General features: G+C 52.9%; 5 protein-coding genes across 5 annotated transcripts; 2 read left to right on the top strand and 3 right to left on the bottom strand.

The window, feature by feature from the left end:
* Positions 1 to 1,241: 1,241 nt before the first annotated feature.
* Positions 1,242 to 7,838, top strand: IWZ02DRAFT_107037 (uncharacterized protein). Its single transcript, XM_066761335.1, has 5 exons — positions 1,242 to 1,659; positions 1,709 to 1,761; positions 1,814 to 1,945; positions 1,997 to 7,625; positions 7,682 to 7,838. The coding sequence occupies exons 1-5, from the start codon at positions 1,507 to 1,509 to the stop codon at positions 7,751 to 7,753; spliced, it is 6,039 nt and encodes a 2,012-aa protein (XP_066618609.1). The 5' UTR covers positions 1,242 to 1,506; the 3' UTR covers positions 7,754 to 7,838.
* On the bottom strand, positions 7,794 to 9,088 carry IWZ02DRAFT_494525 (uncharacterized protein; the record flags this gene model as incomplete). Its single annotated transcript, XM_066770030.1, has 2 exons — positions 7,794 to 7,823; positions 8,321 to 9,088. 2 exons carry the CDS (start codon positions 9,086 to 9,088, stop codon positions 7,794 to 7,796), a joined length of 798 nt encoding a protein of 265 aa, XP_066618610.1.
* A 2,537-nt stretch (positions 9,089 to 11,625) lies between these two features.
* Positions 11,626 to 12,102, bottom strand: IWZ02DRAFT_385950 (uncharacterized protein; the record flags this gene model as incomplete). The annotated part of the gene is made up of 1 exon (XM_066765439.1): positions 11,626 to 12,102. The coding sequence occupies one exon, from the start codon at positions 12,100 to 12,102 to the stop codon at positions 11,626 to 11,628; it is 477 nt and encodes a 158-aa protein (XP_066618611.1).
* Positions 12,103 to 12,365: 263 nt separating this feature from the next.
* IWZ02DRAFT_107062 (uncharacterized protein) lies at positions 12,366 to 14,552 on the bottom strand. Its single transcript, XM_066761336.1, has one exon. The coding sequence runs from the start codon at positions 14,387 to 14,389 to the stop codon at positions 12,479 to 12,481; it is 1,911 nt and encodes a 636-aa protein (XP_066618612.1). The 5' UTR covers positions 14,390 to 14,552; the 3' UTR covers positions 12,366 to 12,478.
* Positions 14,553 to 16,641: 2,089 nt separating this feature from the next.
* Positions 16,642 to 19,336, top strand: IWZ02DRAFT_107101 (OPT family small oligopeptide transporter). Its single transcript, XM_066761338.1, has 2 exons — positions 16,642 to 18,593; positions 18,647 to 19,336. Exons 1-2 carry the CDS (start codon positions 16,870 to 16,872, stop codon positions 19,218 to 19,220), a joined length of 2,298 nt encoding a protein of 765 aa, XP_066618613.1. The 5' UTR covers positions 16,642 to 16,869; the 3' UTR covers positions 19,221 to 19,336.
* The last annotated feature ends 335 nt before the right edge of the window (positions 19,337 to 19,671 follow it).

A 19,671-nucleotide genomic window follows, 5' to 3' on the forward strand; every position in this document is an offset into this window, starting at 1 on the left:
TTATTGAAGAGCCACAGAGATTGAGCTCACCTCACGTACTTCAAGCAACGGAACGCTCCAAATCGGCGATCGTCAATCTGCAAGCTTCGTTCCAACATGCGGCTCTCGGTAATCTTCACGTCGCCGATCCAACGGTCTTTTCTTCAAACCCTTTGCCGCGGCTGTTCTCTGCATCCATAATCACCTTATCCTGATGTGATCCTTCGCGGTCCACGCGATCATGCTGCTTCGCAATCATTTCTGAGCCTTGCAGGAGGTTTAGCAGTCTGTCATTTGAGAGCGAAAAATGATCTGGTCCCACTGGCTAACTTCGCTCTCCGCAAGCAAGGAGCGTTGTTGTTGAAAGACTTGCAAATGCCCAGCACCCACGCGATCCTCATGCGACACCTCCTTGCTGTTCAGCCTCCTAGTCTGATATCGCTTTTTCGCATCGATTTCTTTGTAAAACCCGATGGCGATTTTCCAAGAAGCATTCCATCACAGCCCAAACCCATTGGGCTAGAAAGCGCAGCATACGAAAACCTGGCCATGCGACTGTTTTGATTCCAAAATTTCCAGTCCATCGAAATCGGAGACGCCTGTGGCAAAGGTCCGCTTGGGACTCGGAATCTTGCAACTGTCATAATTTTCCATCGACTGTGAACGAGGTTCATGCCATAGGGGTCCTTGGAAAACCCGTCCTCATGAATAGTCCATTGGGGGATTAGAAAGCTTGCCCGGCAGGAGCCACGTATCGCACAGGATGTGAGCTGAAGGGGGAAGAGTTCCAGTGCAAACACTCCGCTTGATTATTTCATCCTCGTCCAATCGAATGTCGTGGAAGGAGGCAAGCTTGTCGATCATCGCCCTCGAGCGTATCCTATCTCGGTACCGAGTCTCGAATTCTTGGCCTCGCCGTCCTCTGGCTGGACCACACATTCTTCTTGGTCGCTGTTTGGTCATTTGAAGTTCTCCAAATTCGCCATTGCCGAGCATTTCTATTCCCGCCGACAATGCAGCTTCAAATGTCTCAGCAAAACAGAGCAAGCAGTGTGAGGCTGCAGATTCAGACTGGACAGTCCATCATTCGACGTCGCTCTACACTGAGCGACCGCTGGGAATGATGTCGATGGAATAGTTTGCACTGCTAGAGTGCACCGAGGGTCTAAACTGTCGTGGCTTGGACAAGCCTCAAAGGGGAACTGTCCTATCTTCTCCTTCTCTCTCTTCTCCCGCCGCTGATGATGCTTTTGGAGATTTGTTTTGACGATTTTTTCTTCTGTATTTCATTCTTGTCGGCCACTTGGCATCTCGATGAAGAGCTCGAAGCTATCTTTGGTATCGCCAAGGTGTTGAAATCACTGACCACGCATTCCACCGGACGACACACAATGTTGGCTGGGTTATAACTATGGCTTCAAGTTCCGTTGCCTGGTCACCATCATCAGTTGCTAGAGTGACTTCCCATTCTCACTCAGCAACGGTGGAAACGGCCATAGCCCAGAACCTGTTCAAGGCAAAGGCAAAATGCTGTTCCACTCCCTTTTTGCGGCAGTCTGTGTCGCCGCACCTGTCGCCCAAGCTGGCCTGTTGCCCAAACAATTCGTGGCTGGACGACACGAAGCCGAATCAGCAGGCAAGACCGACTTGCCAGAGTCTCAACTTGACCAGGCTCTCAGCGTAAGTCCAGCCAATCAGTATCTCCGTACCATGCTGACCACACGAACAGCTATTCAGCACTTCCTGCGAAGCTTCTTCAGACGAATCATGCGTTCAAGATCTGTAAGAAACTCAAAGATAGCAGTTGTAGTCTCGAGGCTAACGACAATATTAGCGCATACGGATTTCAGTGCGTGAAGACCGAGGCTTGCGCCAACAGGGGCGCTGCCTTGGAAGACTGCCTGACGTCTGAGAATGCTGATTGCGACGATGCTCAGTCTGCGTATGACTTTTGCCAAACCTCCACGTAGGTGTCACAAGAAGCCAATCCCAAATGAGTCTTGCTGAAAATCGATAGATTGAACGTCTTCCGGTCCTGTATTTCCGATCTCGATGATGCCTCTGACGCCGCTGCGGCGACAAGCTGCGGCGCCGGTCTACTTGACGTCTCTAGCTGCGGCGATTTCGATACCATTGAACTCAGGAAACGTCAAGGATTGACTCTTGGGCAGTTGACAGTCCCTCTTGCCCCTGCCGCATCGTCGACCAGTTCGAGGTCCCCCATCATCCAAGCGACTGCTTCGCTCGGGGTCTCTGTTGGCATTGGTGCCAGCGTTTCCATCGCGTCATTCACGCCTGGATCGTTGTCATTCCCCTCTGCCTCTTCCTTCAACCTCTTTCCATCAAGCACACCAGCCTCAGCTTCATCGGCGGCTCAAGGAGGCTCCACTTCTCCACGCACAAGCGGCTCTGGAGCGGCCTCGACGTCTGGGTCCCCTGCAGCATCAGGACTTCCATCATTGGGAGTTCCTGCTCCGGCGCTCTCTTCCCAAGTCGGCCTCTTGCCTGGTCTTTCACTGCCTGCGCTGCCATTGCCGTCGGCGTCATCGCTGGCATTCTCTCTGCCCAGTGCATCCTCATTGGCATTCTCGTTGCCCAGCAATTCGGTGCCGTCTTTGGCTCTCTCTCTACCAAGTGCACTGTCGCTGCCATCTTCTGCCGCCAGCTTGTCGGTACCCTCAATCGCTCTCTCGTTTCCGAGCGTGTCGGCGCCGTCAATTGCGCTCTCGATCCCGAGTGTGTCGGCTCCGTCAATTGCTTTGTCGGTTCCTAGCCTCTCGTTCCCAAGCATTTCGGCTCCGTCGATCGCTCTGTCCGTCCCGAGCGTCTCGGTTCTCAGCATTTCGGCCCCGTCTATTGCTCTGTCTGTACCGAGCCTCTCAGTCCCCAGCATTTCGGCCCCGTCTGTTGCTCTGTCTATACCGAGCGTCTCGGCCCCAAGCATGTCCGCTCCGTCTTTGGATCTCTCTTTGCCGAGCCTCTCGGTCCCGTCCGTTGCTCTTTTGGCGCCGAGCGTCTCTTTGCCGTCACTTGTACTGTCAGCGCCCAGTGTCACTTTTCCAACACTTGAACTGTCAGTGCCAAGCGTCTCTCTGCCGTCGCTCGCTCTCTCAGTGCCCAGTCTTTCGGCACCCAGTGTATCGGCCCCGTCAATCGCTTTATCGATTCCCTCCATTTCGGCCCCTTCTTTGGCTTTCTCGTTGCCGAGCCTGTCAGTCCCGAGCATTGAGGTCCCAAGTCTATCAATCCCAAGTCCGTCAGCCCCAAGCTTGTCGATACCCAGCTTGTTGATTCCTAGCCTGTCAGCTCCAAGCCTGTCGATACCCAGCTTGTCCGTCCCAAGCATCTCGGCTCCGTCCATTGCTCTTTCGGCACCCAGTCTGTCAATACCAAGCTTGTCGGTTCCCAGCGTCTCAATTCCGTCTATTGCTCTTACAGTGCCAAGTTTGTTGGCCCCCAGTTTGTCGATTCCGAGCCTTTCGATCACCAGCTTGTCGGGTTCTAGCCTGTCAATCCCCAGCTGGGAAATTCCCAGCGTCTCAGTCCCATCTATCGCTCTTTCGATACCGAGTCTCTCTTTGCCGAGTCTTTCCGTGCCGAATCTCTCGGATCCTAGCCTTTCGGTTCCCTCGTTGTCTCTTCCTTCGATCGGCCTCTCGATTCCCACGGTTTCCGAAATTAGTCTTCCTTCGACAGGCGCGCCGACTCCCTCAGTTAGGCTACCTCTACCATCTGGGCTTCCCTTACCATCTGGGTTTCCTCTACCGTCTATATCATTGCCGTCAATAGGGCTTCCGACTGATCTCGCAGGCCTCTCAAGCGCACTTGCTCTTCCTTCTGGACTTCCATCCCTCTCCGTTCCCGGCGTGTCTGTCTCGGTCACAGTGCCGCTTCTTCCATCTTCGACTTCTCCAGCATACTCGTGTCCTGATGACAATAACCGGTTAGTCGACGCTGGCGGCCTCATCTTCCAAATCAAGTGCGGTGTCAGGATTGCGCTCAATCTCGCCCTTCCAAACCTGTTCAACAGTGACAACAACATTGGGCTTTGCTTGAACACATGTGTTCTCTTGGGATACCCGGGTGCAAACATCAACTTGAACCTCAGTCCTGTTGGCAACTGCCAGTGCTACACCCAGACCGACTCGACGATTGGCGACCCGGCGAGCATCGCTGCGATTTTGGCTCCCGGACAAAACCCGCTCTCGCTTGACCTTGGTCTCCCCGGCCTCGGGCTCTCCACTGGTAGCGGCGGTGCGTCTTCGGGTGCTGGTGGTCTTCCCACAGCCTTCCCTGGATTGTCTCTGTCCATACCCACCGACTTGGGCATAACCCTCCCGTCGCTGAGCGTTCCGACTGAGTTTCCCAGCCTGTCACTGCCAAGCTTCAGCATTCCCACTGATCTGGGATTGACACTTCCTTCGCTCAGTGTGCCGACCAACGCATCGTCGCTTGGACTGAGCATCCTGACTGAGATTCCCAGCCTGTCAATGCCCAGTTTCAGTGTTCCTACGGACCTGGGATTGACGCTGCCTTCTCTCAGTGTGCCTACTGATGTGCCATCGCTTGGATTGAGCATCCCGTCGCTCAGCATTCCCACTGATGTGCCTCCATTCAGTCTGAGCCTGCCGTCGCTTAGCATACCTACAGATGTGCCATCGCTGGGTTTGAGCTTGCCATCGTTGAGCATCCCCACGTCCTTGGGGTTGAGTCTGTCAACAGATTTGGGCTTGACGCTGCCGTCGCTGAGTGTACCTACCGATGTGCCATCACTTGGACTTACACTGCCATCGCTCAGTGTTCCCACGAACTTGCCGTCTCTCAGCTTGCCATCTTTGAGCATCCCGAGTTTGAGCATCCCGAGCCTCAGCGTTCCCACCGACCTGAGTCTTAGCATCCCAAGCCTCAGCATCCCGACTGATCTGGGCTTGACATTGCCATCGGTCAGTGTTCCTACAGGTGCTCCACCTCTCAGCTTGCCGTCCTTGAGCATCCCGACCAATTTCCCATCGCTCAGCTTGCAGTCGTTCAGCTTCCCAAGCTTGAGCATTCCAAGCGTTAGCCTCCCTACAGACCTTGGCATAAGCCTGCCGTCTCTCAGCATCCCAACTGACCTTGGATTGACGCCGCCCTCGGCCAGTGGTGTGCCTACCGCTCCACCTTCTCTTGGCCTGAGTCTGCCCTTGCTTAGTATCCCTACTGATCTTGGTGTATCCCTACCATCTTTCAGCCTTCCTACTGACCTAGGTTTGACGCTCCCCTCGCTCTCGCTGAGCATTCCAACAGAAGCTCCATCGCTTGGCCTGAGTCTGCCATCTTTCAGCGTTCCTACAGATCTCGGCTTGACGCTGCCATCCCTCACCCTCCCGACTGATCTCGGTTTTACTTTGCCTTCGCTTTCTCTGAGCATCCCAACACAGGCTCCGTCTCTTGACCTGAGTCTTCCCTCATTCAGCATCCTGACAGATCCCGGCTTGACGCTGCCGTCGCTTAGTGTTCTGACCGATTTTGGCCTCACACTGCCATCGCTTAGCCTTCCCACCGCGATTCCCTCGTTGAGTCTGCCTTCTTTCAGCATCCCCACGGATCTCGGATTGACCCTGCCCTCATTGAGTGTTCCCACACAGGCATCCTCCCTGGGTCTCAGCCTGCCGTCGCTCAGCATTCCAACAGATTTGGGCCTTACTTTGCCGTCGCTGAGTCTTCCAACAGACTTGGGTCTTACCCTGCCATCAGTCAATGTTCCCACAGACTTGGGCTTGTCGATTCCCTCTCTCAGCCTTCCAACTAATCTTGGCCTTGCCCTGCCCTCGCTGAGCCTTCCAACTGATCTGGGTCTTTCGCTACCCACAGACCTTGGATTGACGCTCCCTACAGACCTGGGGCTTACGCTGCCATCTATCAGCCTGCCCACAAACTCTCCCTCGCTTAGCCTCCCTGCTGACCTCGGCCTGACATTGCCCACGGATCTGGGACTGACTCTTCCCTCGCTCAGTCTCCCAACGGACTTGGGCCTGACCGTGCCCTCATTGAGCCTTCCTACGGACCTCGGTCTCACGCTTCCGACGGACCTTGGCTTGACGTTGCCGACGAACCTGCCGTCGCTCAGCCTGCCTACAGACCTAGGACTGACTCTTCCCTCGATTAGCATTCCAACGGACTTGGGCCTGACGCTGCCAACGAATCTCCCGTCTCTCAGCTTGCCAACTGATCTGGGACTCACATTGCCTTCGCTGAGCCTTCCAACTGACTTGGGTCTGACGCTGCCAACGAATCTGCCATCGCTCAGCCTGCCTACAGACCTGGTACTGACTCTCCCATCGCTCAGTCTTCCCACTGACGTGGGATTGACGCTGCCAACAAACCTGCCCTCGCTGAGCTTTCCTACAGACTTGGGATTGACTTTGCCGACAAATTTGCCCTCGCTAAGCCTGCCCACGGATCTTGGCCTGACGCTGCCGACGAATCTGCCTTCGCTGAGCTTGCCCTCGCTAAGCCTGCCCACGGATCTTGGCCTGACGCTGCCGACGAATCTGCCTTCGCTGAGCTTCCCCTCGCTGAGCTTGCCCTCGCTGAGCTTGCCCACGGATCTTGGCCTGACGCTGCCCACGAATCTGCCATCGCCGAGCTTGCCCTCGTTCAGCTTGCCCTCGTTGAGCTTGCCTTCTGACCTCGGCTTGACGCTGCCAACAAATTTGCCCTCGCTGAGCTTTCCCACGAATCTTGGCTTGACGTTGCCCACAAATCTACCCTCGTTGAGCCTTCCTACTGATTTGGGGATTACGCTGCCTTCTCTTAGTCTTCCAACAGACTTGGGATTGACACTGCCAACTGACCTTGGGCTGACAGTGCCAACTGACCTTGGGCTTACACTGCCAACAAACTTGCCCTCGCTAAGCCTTCCCACTGATCTTGGCTTGACGCTGCCGACGGACCTGGGGCTCACACTGCCTTCGCTCAGTCTCCCTACCGACCTTGGTCTCACGTTGCCATCGTTGAGCTTGCCCACTGCGCTTCCTTCGCTCAGCTTAGATCTTCCTTCCTTGAGTTTGCCGTCGCTGAGCCTGGATCTTCCCACTGGGCTCCCGTCGCTCTCGCTTCCCTCGCTTGTTCTTCCAACGGGGAACCCGACCATCACACCAGAGCCGACCCTCCCTCCTGTATTGACAACAGCAGGCTACCTCCCTGGCACCACCACATTCATTTTCTTCGCGCAGCTCCCGCTCGGCATCGCCCTCAAGAAGAGACAGATTCCTATAGTGGACCCAGTCCTCAGTCTTGTCGAAAACCTGGTCGACGACATTCTCGATGATGTTCTTCCTCTGATTCTGACACCCACGAGACTGCTTGGTCCCTTCCCTCGCTCCGTCCAGACCATCACCCAACCATTCCCGGGCACCGCAACCACGACCTTTACCGTCGTTCCTACTGACACGAACCCTCCATTTGTCGTCATTGGAACGCCGACGCTTACTGTCACTAGCATCATTTCGATCACGACCACGGCGGGTGTTAATGCCGGTGCTTCATCTTCTGGCGGCCCTGGAGGCCTTCCTCTCCCGTCCGGACTACCTTCTGGTCTTCCCCTCCCGTCTGGCACGCCGGGCATCTCTCTACCCACTGGTCTTCCAGGATTGACTTCAGGAGTGGGTTCAATTGGTCTGCCAAGTGGTCTGCTGACTGAGACCTCGCCCCTCGTTAGTGGTTTGCCTTCTTTGACTGGATTAATTCCATCGGGAGGAGCATCCGCCGGTGGCTCGTTGCCCCCAATTAGTCTCCCAAGCTCTGGATTGATATCGCCACCACTCCCAAGCTCAGGCGGCCCGCTGATTTCGCTCCCAAGCCTGTCGCAGATTCTATCAATCCCGACTACGCCAATCCTGTCTCTTCCAACGACACCCATCATCTCTTTGCCAGAATTGTCAGGCATAATCTCGATTCCGATGACTTCTATCCTGTCGATTCCAACGACGCCAATTCTGTCGATCCCGACGACTCCCATCTTGTCAATTCCAGCCACGCCTATCATTTCGCTGGACCTCCCTGGAATCGTCTCTCTCCCTACGACTCCAATAATTTCTCTTCCCACAACACCAATTATTTCGCTTCCCACAACACCAATTATTTCGCTTCCAGATCTTTCGGGTATAATTTCTCCCCCGACTACACCCATCATTTTACTACCGACAACCCCGATCATCTCCCTGCCAGATCTCTCTGGCATAATTTTGATTCCAACCACACCTATCATTTCTCTTCCGACGACACCGATAATCTCCCTGCCCGACCTTTCTAGTATCATTTTGATTCCAACAACTCCACTTATTTCGCTCCCGCTCACGTTCCCAACAATTTCTCTTCCAAGCATTTCGCTCCCGAGTATTTCTCTTCCTAACATTTCGCTTCCAAACATTTCGGCAGGCGTTTCTATAGGCTTGTCGATTGGCCCTGGCGGCGAAAACCCGACAAGCACGACTGGCACAAACACTGCATCTTTCTCCTTTTCTGGATCAGGATCCGGATCTGGGTCGACTTCGTCATTTGCCACGCAGACAGCACCGTCCTCATTCTCAACTCTTACTTCTGGAGCCTCTGTGCCTCCTGGCGCAAACACATCGATATCAGGCACTGGTGCTTCGGCGTCTTCTGGAACTATGGCGCCTTCTGGTGTAGCCACTTCCACGGGCACTGGACCCAGCGGCACTGTGCCGGGCGCATCGTCGTCTGGAGGGTTGGTGCCTTCGGGCGCAAGCCCTTCGTCCACCGGAGGTCCTGCGCCATCCGGTGGCCTCTCCTCCACAGGAAGCTCAGTGCCAACTAGCGGACTGCCCTCTGGATCTCCTAGTCTCTCTCCAACGGGTCCGTCTACCGCATCGCCCTTCCCAAGCTCCCTGTTCAGCAGACAACCAAGCACACTACTCACTCGGCCTTCGACATCTGCATCCACATGTCTTCCGACCGGAGCATCCGTGAGCGGTAGCGCATCGAGCTCTGGAGGTGTTTCCTTGCTGCCTTCCGGAACAACACCCGGCATTAGCTCTTCAAGCTTGAGCATACCAACGGGTGTCTCTACCATTCCGTCCGGCACGATTCCGTCCTTGCCTTCCATGGCTTTCACCACCATTTCATCGTCAGGTTCCTTGACGACGATGTTGGTACCTTCGTCGACGGGCCCGGCACCCTCTTCGTGCACGCCTGGCTGGAAACATATTGAGGGTATCGTCTGGGTGGAACCCGCCCGGGTTGCTCAAGCTGGACGGCGATGATGACAAACTCGATTTCAACTATGGATGTTGAATCTCCAGGGCGCGATTTGTTTGAGAATCTAGACTGCGAGATGGCGTTTGGTATGGCTGATTTGGTGATTTGATGAAGTTTTTCCTTTGTTGACACGTCGGATGCATGCCAGAATCATGACAAGCGAGCGGGCTGCCTTTTTGTTTCAAGATTTTACCACTTCTCTTCTGCCTTCTCCGTGTCTCATTGTCTTCTTACTCCAAATCTTGTGGAATTGTCTTGAGGGATTGTTGCTAATTTGTCGAAGGCATGAAAAGTCAGACCACCAGGACGTGGGCTACGGAGTTGACTCGTCTTACCAATCCGTTCACAAAAACTTAGTTCCATATTTCATAGACTGATTAATTCACTATTTTCAAAAGACGTCAATAATTCCCAGCTTGTGTTCTGGTAATCCAAGTGCTGAATTCCATCAGTGCTTGCCTGCAAAGCACTTTCTGTCGCAATTCCATTGTAACGAAAAGCCTCTTGCGCGGCCGGTCAGACACCGGTACTTGGAGAAGACGGGCAGTGTCGAGAGTGTCGAATGGAAGGCACGAGAGGTGTACCTCACGCTCTTTCCCAAGGAAGCACCAGCCCAACATTTTCTGCAACACCACTCCACTCCATCATGCTGACCTTCACGTCTTCAACATCTTACTCGCCCCATTTACACACAAGCAATCAGCATGGAGATCAGTGAGCTGTTGGCGTCAACCTTATTCCGACTGCTGGACCTTCCCGTTGAAGTGCAGATCTGGATAATTGCCAGTGTTGACAATCTGCAGACACTGTTGAATTTATCGCTCGCGAGGTACCATCTTAAAAGAGTCGCCGAACCGTATCTCTACTGCAACGTTGCCATCCAAGACAACAAGGACAATCGTACCTTCATTCGCGCTCTCGAGGCAAGGCCTCATCGAAAAGAATTCGTGCAGTCTCTTTCCATCTGTCGCGGAAAACAGTGAATATAGGAATACCTCAGCTCCTTCCAGATTTCCAGCCCTTGAGATATGCTGTCACTGTTACCAAACCTGGAGCAGCTATTTGTGAGTTCCTACGTCTTGATGCCAACCCGCCTGAGGGAAATCTTCAACCTCGCGGCCGATGGCGCAATTCTCCGATCTCTTAAAGCTTGTGCGTTGTTTGTAGATATGCTCAAAATGATTGGTGGAGTTTGCTGACCCAATTGACTCGACAGGACACTCCCCGTTTTCAACGAATTTACTGAAGACCCGGGAAACTGGCAAAGTCCGACTCGTCACTACCAACCCATTTTTCAGCATCCCGCCCTGAAACAACTCACGCTTGTCAATGTCGCTGGAACTTCTCAGCCGAACCATGCTGAACGATCACTCACTTCTTTACAAAGACTAGATTTCGTTAGCTCCTCGGTGTCTCCTGAAGATGTTGGAAACGCCCTAACCTGTCCCTCCTCGCTTAAAGAACTTCTCATCTGTGCGGACCAAGACTTTGTAATGATGAATACCCAGTCGACTCAGAATTCACGGCCCGAACATTCGATGCTGTGAAAGTTTGCCTAAAAAAAAAACTGGTTACTTGACGGGATATTGTCTTCTGCCTTCCGAATCGTTAGAGCTACATATAATGGTGGCGCTTCGTCATTTGGCTCTCGACAACGGGTGCCTGTTTAGTTCCACATTGTCAACCAATGAGGGACCGAAGGAAATGATACGCGAGCAACTTGAAGAAATTTTCCCGCCCCGGTTGAAGATTTGGAAGGTGCATTGTGACGAGGAATTAGTGATGGACACGATTGTCCATGTCCTGGATGACAAGGAGGTCGTGTTTCCAGACCTTCGACAGCTTTCACTGTCCGAAAGCTGGAGAATCCAAGTGTCATCAGATGATGAAGCAAAGTACGCGTCGGCTGGCGTCTCATTGACATTCGGCCGTCGCGCCCCCAAGCACAACACGGGCGCCACCCGTCAACTTGTGCTCCAAAGGATCATGGCCATGTCCACGAACGGGTTTTGCCTTCCAACGTCGTGCATCGACTGAGTCTGGCTTTACTACAGTTGAATTGTTGGAACCGGTTAAAATGTGGCGAGGGATTCTGTCAAAAGCGCAGGACTATGGTGACATGGAGGACGACGAAGGACAGAGCCGGGAACTACACGATAGAAAATTGTGCTGGAAACCAAGAACTGTCTATGCTCAATCACTTGGGAGTTTCGCAAGCGAGAAAGCAGTGTGAAGATTGCTATTGCAAGACAACTTACAGAACGGGGAAAGTTGAGAATTCTGCAAATCATGACAAAATAAGCGCTACAGGCATATCTTTCGAGCTACCGTGCAAGGCTATATGAATTTGTCGCTTGTGATGCGAGTGTCGAAAAGGCAGGCAACTCAGAAGCCGACGCCGAGGATGAATGAGATTCTCAACAAAAACCCAAACCACGTCGTAAATTGGTTTCCCCAATCCTCCCACCGCGTCCACATCCTAGGATCCCACAATGCGGCCGGTTGACCAGAGGCGTCGGCGACGAGCTTCAGAGACCACAAGTGACCCATATCGCACAGCAAGATTCCTGCGACGACGAGGAACCAAATGTCGCGGCGCTCGGATCCAACTGATCGCAAAACGATGAATTCGATGAAGGCGAAGTAAACGTAGAGAGAGGCCACTTCCCACATCAGGAGCTTTTCGATTGGTGTTTGCTGTAGCGTCTGTGGGTGCAGCGGCGGAGGAGTGATGATTTGCAGTGCATCCGTCGGCGTAAAGAGGTACAGGTATGCTCCGATTGCCGCAAAGATGGGCTCCAGCCATAGCATGTAGAGCTTGTAAATGAGCGGAATTGGCGCTGCTTGCTTTTCCGGCGCCATCTTCGATACCTGGGCCGTGTCAAAACAGTGGCGGAAGAGGTTTGGCATGTGTTCAAGTGTTGTCAGGCTGTAGTAGTCGGATGAGAGAGTTTTGATGTGGTTGACGAGGTAAGTTGTGCGGAACACGGCGGGAGAAGAGGTTGGCCGCATAAATACAGGCGGCTTCCCTGTCGACTCAGCTGCGAGCGGGCTGGGTCGATCCGCTTACTGCAGCGACATCTCAACTCATCGAGTGGTACAAACGGCGGAGCGACTTTGCGCCCATTTGACCTCTTCGTCTCTCCATTCCGCTAGTCGCCGGAGCCTACGTCAAGGCAACGTTGTGTTTTCCGCCCCATCAAGGCTTGGTTGAGTTCCACTCAGATCAACGGACCTATCATTGCCGGATCATTTGGTAGCCTTCCGACTGAGACCGAATGGATTGCCTCCACGAGCCTTGTTCTGACAAAAGCGTGAGATCGTTGAAGGAACGCCGATTGGTCGACGCTGCCCATGACTGCAGGTCCTCGTCTGCATCGTTGATCTTTCTGAGGACGCGATGGCGCGCTGCCAACTCGCTGGATCCCTGCTGGCGCATGACAAGCTTGCCCAAGCGCTTGCTTTCGGTGTCCGAGATATTTGACGCTGTTCGGATACCGGCAGCCTCGTTGCTACGCAAAATTGATCCAGCGTCTGTCAAGAGCGATACAGCTGCAAAATCAATCACAGCGGATTGTTTGCAATTCCACTGTATTGCGAAGAGAATCGTGCCGGAAACCAGGATAAGGAGGTGCAAGCCGATCCATAGCTGAATTCTCCCAGAATTTACGACGGCTTGCATTTTCTCGTGAGGCTGGCTGATGTTGCTCGATGAGGTTTCGATAGCCAGTCGGTCGACGAGATCGTTCCAGGATGCTTGGTATGCTGCGGAGAATGAACCTGCAACGAACCCTTCCAAATTTTCCCAAGTCGGCGCATAAGTCGCGTTGGCAGTGACAATGGCCAACATGGTCTCTGGCAACATGCCCAACACGATGTCGACAAGTGGGTCTTTTTGAAGAAGAGAATACCCTGGCTCATCTCCTTGTCTTTCGACGACGCCAGGAGCTATGACCTGGCAATTGGAGCATTCCAAGGAGCCTGCCGTGACCTCGACGTGAGCAAAGAGGTAACAATTTTGGTTTTCGCTCGAAACATCCAGATATTGATTGACCAAGGGGAGACGGCCAAAAGTCGGGCTGTAATTGCGGCAAACACCATCGGCTGCTTGGCTTGCGACCATCGCTATTGTGTAGCTGTCATTCAGCGCTGTCGCGTTAGGCCAAGTCGACAACAGCCAGTTAGACAACGGACGGTCTCGCAGTATCGCGGCATTCCCATTGAGCGGTGTTTTTAGGGGATTGGCGAATGAGCTTACATTGAAAAGTCCATTGTCCATGTCCAAGAAAGGCACAAAAGAATCTTGATAATTGATCCAGGACACGTTCTTCATGTGGAAAAAAGGAAAGACGGCTTTGCCCACTTTTGTCTTTTGTGGAAGGGCTTGGTATTCCTTGGAAGCATTCGGTTTGCCATGTTCCTTCATTGCACTTATCCACCTCCGGCTGGGAACATCGTTTCCTTCTCTCTCCGAATAGAAATCACCCGCAAAACCATGGAGAATGGCTAAGCCTGAAGCTCGATATTTGGAGAACTCGCGGGCGCTTGATGACTCCCGAAACTCGTCATACTCGGGTCCTTGGCCAGCGATATTGACTGTGACGTTGAAGTCTTCGGGGTGGAAAAGGGTCGTTGGGTCCCAAGTGATCGCACCTGAGGCTATCGGCGCGCTCAGTTGGGCGGGTATGAAGAGAAGGAGAAGAAGAGTTGCTGCAAACGAGTAGAGACCGAAACCAGCGGGCCCTTGTCCGTAGCAGACCAGTCTTTCGATTTGACGAAGTGTGATTCCGCACTTCTCCAGCAGGACGAAGAGACACCTCTGGGCTGATGTTACACTGCAGACGTTTCCCGTCATGCGAACTGCCACGAGAGCTGCAGTGATGAGCGTTGTGACGTCCGACTGGCGAAGATTTCCGTGGTACAGGTTGTGTGCTGTGGTCGAAGCCGAAGAATCCGATGGCATCGGGAAATTTTTCCCATCGAGCTGGTAAATAGCAAGCAGGCCAAAAGTGACGACAATGAGAACATGGAAAGGGAAAAAGTACCACGCGCGCACGCCGCGAAAGAAATTTCGAGTGACGGGGTGGTCGCTCGATGCTCGGGATTGGTATTGAGCATCGCTTGATTCCAGCAGCTGAAATTTCTGCATTCTTTCGGCTTTGGCAGAAAGCAACTACACCTGGCGAAGCCGCGGTCATATTTCTTTGGCATGCTGCTCACGCTCGAGTCGCTGGTAACCAGAAATGATGGTCTTGGCGCCGCAGCTCAGCGAGTGGCGGAGCCGGGCGAAGCCCTTGCAAATCGTCTTACCTGCATCAAGAAGAGAATCAAGGCCGAACAGAGTCAAGGCCATGTTGAAAGTATAACAGCTCAGCATGCTTGGATGGCGGGGCCGACGCGTGCTGACCATGATCTTATTACGAAGCCTGTCCACAGTGCACTCTTTCACCAATCAAGGCCCTAAAAGATTGTTGAACCAACAAGGACAAATGGCCACAGATGGCAAAATGAGATTTTCCACGCATGTCAGTTGCGAATTTTGCCGTTGAAATAACTTCCATGCATTCGCACTGCGCGAAAAAGTCAGCGCAGTGTGCTTCTATATTCAGTGTTCCTATAGGGCCACTTTTCTGGACACAAGGCCAAATCTGACGACTTGTAGACATGACATCGACGCATGCTTGAAGCTGTCGAGAGGCCTCTGCTGTACCAATGTCGTGCGTTTGAAGTGCACCTTGCTGCAGTCCTGGGGCAGCGCGCAAGCACCCCAAGCAGAGCGAAGCTATCAAATTCGATGAGCAAGTACGCATCAGCGCAAATCGCATCGTTAGCGATCCCGGCAGGTCGAGAAGGCAGATTTTGTTGGCAACCAGGTGCCGCCCTCGGCGAAACACAGGCACATCATCAAGTTGTCAGCAGACGGCTAGAAATTTTCCAGCCGAAACGCGCGCCATCTAGAAGCAGTCAAGACTTTGCACTGTTTGGCACAGTATTTGGGCCTGGACTTTAGCGACGCACGTGAAAGCGCCTACTGCCGCGATCTTTCTGGAAACCGTCACCGCTAAATGACTGATGGCGGGCGGTGACGCAGCTTCCGGTCTCCAACTGTCTCAAAGATGTATACGCATTGTGAATGAAGGGCGCTGGCGGGCTTTTCTCAACGCATTTTTACGAAACATCCAGGACACTCGGTGGTGCGCAATCAGTCAATTGAGGAGATTGAGTAGCAGGAAAACCAGGTGTTTGCGATGCATACATGCGCCATTGCGGAGTTGACTTTGCATATAGTGCGTGGGAGGAAAGGGAGGCTTCGGATTGTTGTTGGTGTGGAAGCCCTAGAAAACACAGAGACCCAAACAAGGCTAGCGCTGGCGGGCAATCTCACAACGTCGCTGGCAACCTTGAGCTTGTCTTTACCTACGATTCCTCATCCACGCCTCATCACCAACTCACAAGTCCGCCCCAAGGTCAACGCTGACAGGTCACCTGCTCAAGTAAGAGGAGCCCAATCGTCAATCGCACGACTTTCTCAGCTCAGATCCATCCGTCACATTGTCCCACTTGCTCCGGCCAGGCTCGGCAATCGGAATGCGGATGAGTGTACCGTTCTTGTCGACAGACTGGAAAGAATTGCTATCCAAATCAGCGCAAGCGTCAAGATGGCGCGCCGGCCGAGATGAGCGGCGGGCAAACTCAAAACCAACGCGGATCCAATTGTCCGACGTTAGCGTCTCTAGGACCAGAAAGACCGGCGGCTCGGGAGGTTGGGCTATCAGTCGAAGCGGCCCAGGAATTGGATGTACGCAGCTTTCTGAGACAAGCACGTTGACATGCGACAGATTTCAGGGCCTGGCAGAGATTACCTCGCCGGAGTCAGGTTTCATGGCCAAGTCGACAACTTTCATCGCCAGAGTTGCACATTTCAAAGCCTCGACTTTGATTGGGAGCTTCATGAAACTGCATCCACAATGATCTTGCACTCGAAAGAAGCCCAAAAGCCATGGACTGCGATTTCAAGGCAAAGAGACTCGCAGAAGCTCCTCAGGATTGAGCACGCGCTCACTCTCACCGTATTTTGGATGTCGATAACGGGCTCGACGTTCGTCGCTGTAGCTCATGCAGACCAGTCGCATCCGACGCCATAGTGCGCTCAATCGACACTTTGAATTCATGAAACACTGACTTTTCTCCGGATTGGGCGACTCCGCTCATGCGTGGACACGGTCAACGTCTGATGTCGAGGAAGCTCCTCGACATGCAGGACTTGGCACCGTTCCCAAGCGACTTTCATTGGCTCAACATGACGAAGATGGACAGATCTAGATCCATCTGTACTGGTGTATTTCCTTAGGCCAGGAAGAGCTACTGCGCGTTTAAAGTTTCATCATCATGGGAGGCAGGTTTGATTTTGCCCCACGAATATGTGTCGTTGATTGACAGGACCAATTGAGAAGATTTTTATCGCAATGTCATGGGGCTAGGAGCTCCAGCGTCCCTTTATTTAACGACACCTAGCGCCCACATGTGAAGAGCGACCATTCCTTTCATTTTGCCCCGAGCTGATCGCAGCGCAGAGTTGTCTGGCACAACTCGAGTCTTTACCAACCTTGAACGATCCAGCTGCGGGCGATGAGCATGTCCAGCAAGCAAGCGACATTTTCGGGGGCGGAGGTGGGAGGGAGTGATCGAAATAGGAGATTGACGGCGGTTGAGGAACTCCGAACTCGATTGACATCTTGGGACGGTACCGCCGACCACATGGCTGATCCCAATTTTCCGGAATCCGAAGATGAAAAAGCGACAGCAGAGGTAGTCGATGAAAAAGGATTGACAGAGGCCAGGAGTGAAGAGGAGGAAAACTCTCCGTACGCAGAGGTCCGCGCGGCTGTTCCAAACATCGACGAAGAAATGCCCGCGAATACAATCCGCGCGTGGACGCTTGGCCTGCTGCTCACCGTCTTCGGCGCCAGTGTCAATACCATCTTTTCCCTCCGCCAACCGGCCATTAGCATCGGCACGATCGTGGCTCAGCTCATCTCTTACTTTTTGGGAAATTTGTGGGCGAGGTTCCTTCCGAGCAAGCAACACACGACTTTTGGGATCAAATGGAATCTCAATCCAGGCCCGTTCAATGTCAAGGAGCATTCGATCATCGTCGTCATGGCTGGCGTCTCTTACGGTGTTGCATATGCCACAGATATTATTTTGGCCCAGGTCAGCTTCTACAAGCAGGACTTTGGTATTCTCTTCCAATTGTTATTGATCATAACAACTCAAAGTCTGGGATACGGAATCGCTGGAATGCTCCGCAAGTTTCTGGTCTATCCTGCCGCGATGATCTGGCCTGTCAACCTCGTGGGCGTCAGCTTGATGCATGCCATGCACGAGAAGGAGGTCACGGTTGATCCGAGGATCCCAAAGATTTTTGGCGGAGCCATGTCGCGGTACAGGTGGTTTGGCATCATGTTCCTGATATCTTTTGCGTACTACTTCATCCCAGGATTCCTGGCACAGTTCATGAGCATCTTCGCTTTCATGACGTGGATCTACCCCAACAATGCCGTTGTCAATGAGCTATTTGGCGGCTCGACGGGATTGTCTCTGATCCCTATCACCTTCGACTGGACACAAATCACTGGTTTCGTCGGCGACCCCCTCATCCCTCCGTGGCACGCCATTGCGAATACTCTCATAGGAGTCGTCACGTTCTACATTTTTGGCGCCATTGGCCTTCACTACGGTGGCGCTTTCTATGCCAAGTTCCTTCCAATGAGCGACTCTACCACCTATGACAATACGGGCGCCCCATACAATACATCTTTGATCGTCACTGACCGATTGACACTGAATGAAGCCGCATACAAGCAATATTCGCCTCTTTTCATCTCCACTACATTCGCCATAAGCTACGGCCTGTCGTTTGCCACGATCGCCTCTCTTGTGGTCTACGTGTTTCTACACTACCGCAAGCAGATCTGGAAGCAGTTCAGAAGTTCCACTATCGAGAAGCCCGATGTCCACGCGAAAATGATGATGAAGTACAAGGAAGCTCCGCACTGGTGGTACGGTGTACTATTCGTCTTCATGATTGGCCTCTCGCTCGTCACAATTCTGGCGTTCCCGACCGAATTCGCCTGGTGGGCGTTCTTGATCGCCATCGTCCTCTCCACGGTCTTTACTCTTCCGATTGGAATCATCCAAGCCATCACAAACCAACAGATTGGACTCAATGTCATTACCGAATTTTTGATGGGGTACATGCAGCCTGGACGGCCTCTTGCTCTCATGATGTTCAAGACGTACGGGTACATTACCATGTCCCAGGCTTTGAGCTTCGTCAGCGATTTGAAATTGTGAGTCTTAAAGCCTTCGAATTATGCGACAAGTACTTACCTCGTCTTATCAGTGGTCATTACATGAAAATCCCTCCCCGGACCATGTTCACCGCACAAGTTGTTGCGACGACTGTCGCCTGCTTCGTACAAATCGCGGTCCTCAATTTTGCGCTCAACAACATTGAAGATGTCTGCACTCCACAGCAGCCGCAAAAGTTCTCCTGCCCCGGTGGTAGAGTCTTCTTCTCGGCTTCGATCATTTGGGGACTACTCGGACCGCAGCGCATCTTCTCACCGGGCCAAGTCTACAACGCTCTGTTCTGGTTCTTCCCGCTGGGAGCCATTCTGCCCGTCATCTTCTGGTATGCCGCAAAGAAGTGGCCAAGATCCGGAGCGCGATATCTGATGGCGCCGCTCATCCTCGGGGGTGCTGGTCTCATTCCTCCCGCGACGCCGCTCAATTATTTGTCATGGGGAGCAGTCGGATTCGTTTTCCAAAAGTACATCCGAACAAGACACTGGAACTGGTGGTCGCGGCTTAACTATATGACTGCAATTGGCTTGGACACTGGCCTTGCGATTGCCACTCTAGTCATATTCTTCGCTTTTACGATGCCCGGAGTTGAAGCGCCACAGTGGTGGTAAGTTGGATACGACTGAAGCGCGGGAAGCAACTGACGCTTTCGTAGGGGCAACACCGTCTCCTTCACGACAATGGATTCTCAAGACACGGCAATACAAGCACAGGTTGCTCCTGGCCAGCACTTTGGGCCGGACACGTGGTGATTGCAAAGCGAGCTCTGTGTGGAAGCCTTTATTTTCCTTTTTCATATTTACGTCCTCGATGGCGGGTATGTGCTTTGCGCCGTGCCTTTGATGCCGGATCTCATTTCCACAAATATCCCTTTGCTTCCATACACACAGAAAGGCGTTCGATCTCGTTTTGGTGTTGGGAATTTTCAACCGTATTTAGGCCAATTCAACGACATTTCTTGTTTTGGCTGTTGCGCATTCTTGATTGCTCGATGTTCCAGCTTTGAGTACATCTGGCAAAATAACTTGCTTGAGTACTTTCTCTGCTTACCAACAAATCTAC

The sequence above is a fragment of the Phyllosticta citriasiana genome, assembly GCF_038021145.1.
Source record: "Phyllosticta citriasiana strain CBS 120426 chromosome Unknown IWZ02scaffold_17, whole genome shotgun sequence".
NCBI lineage: Eukaryota > Fungi > Ascomycota > Dothideomycetes > Botryosphaeriales > Phyllostictaceae > Phyllosticta > Phyllosticta citriasiana.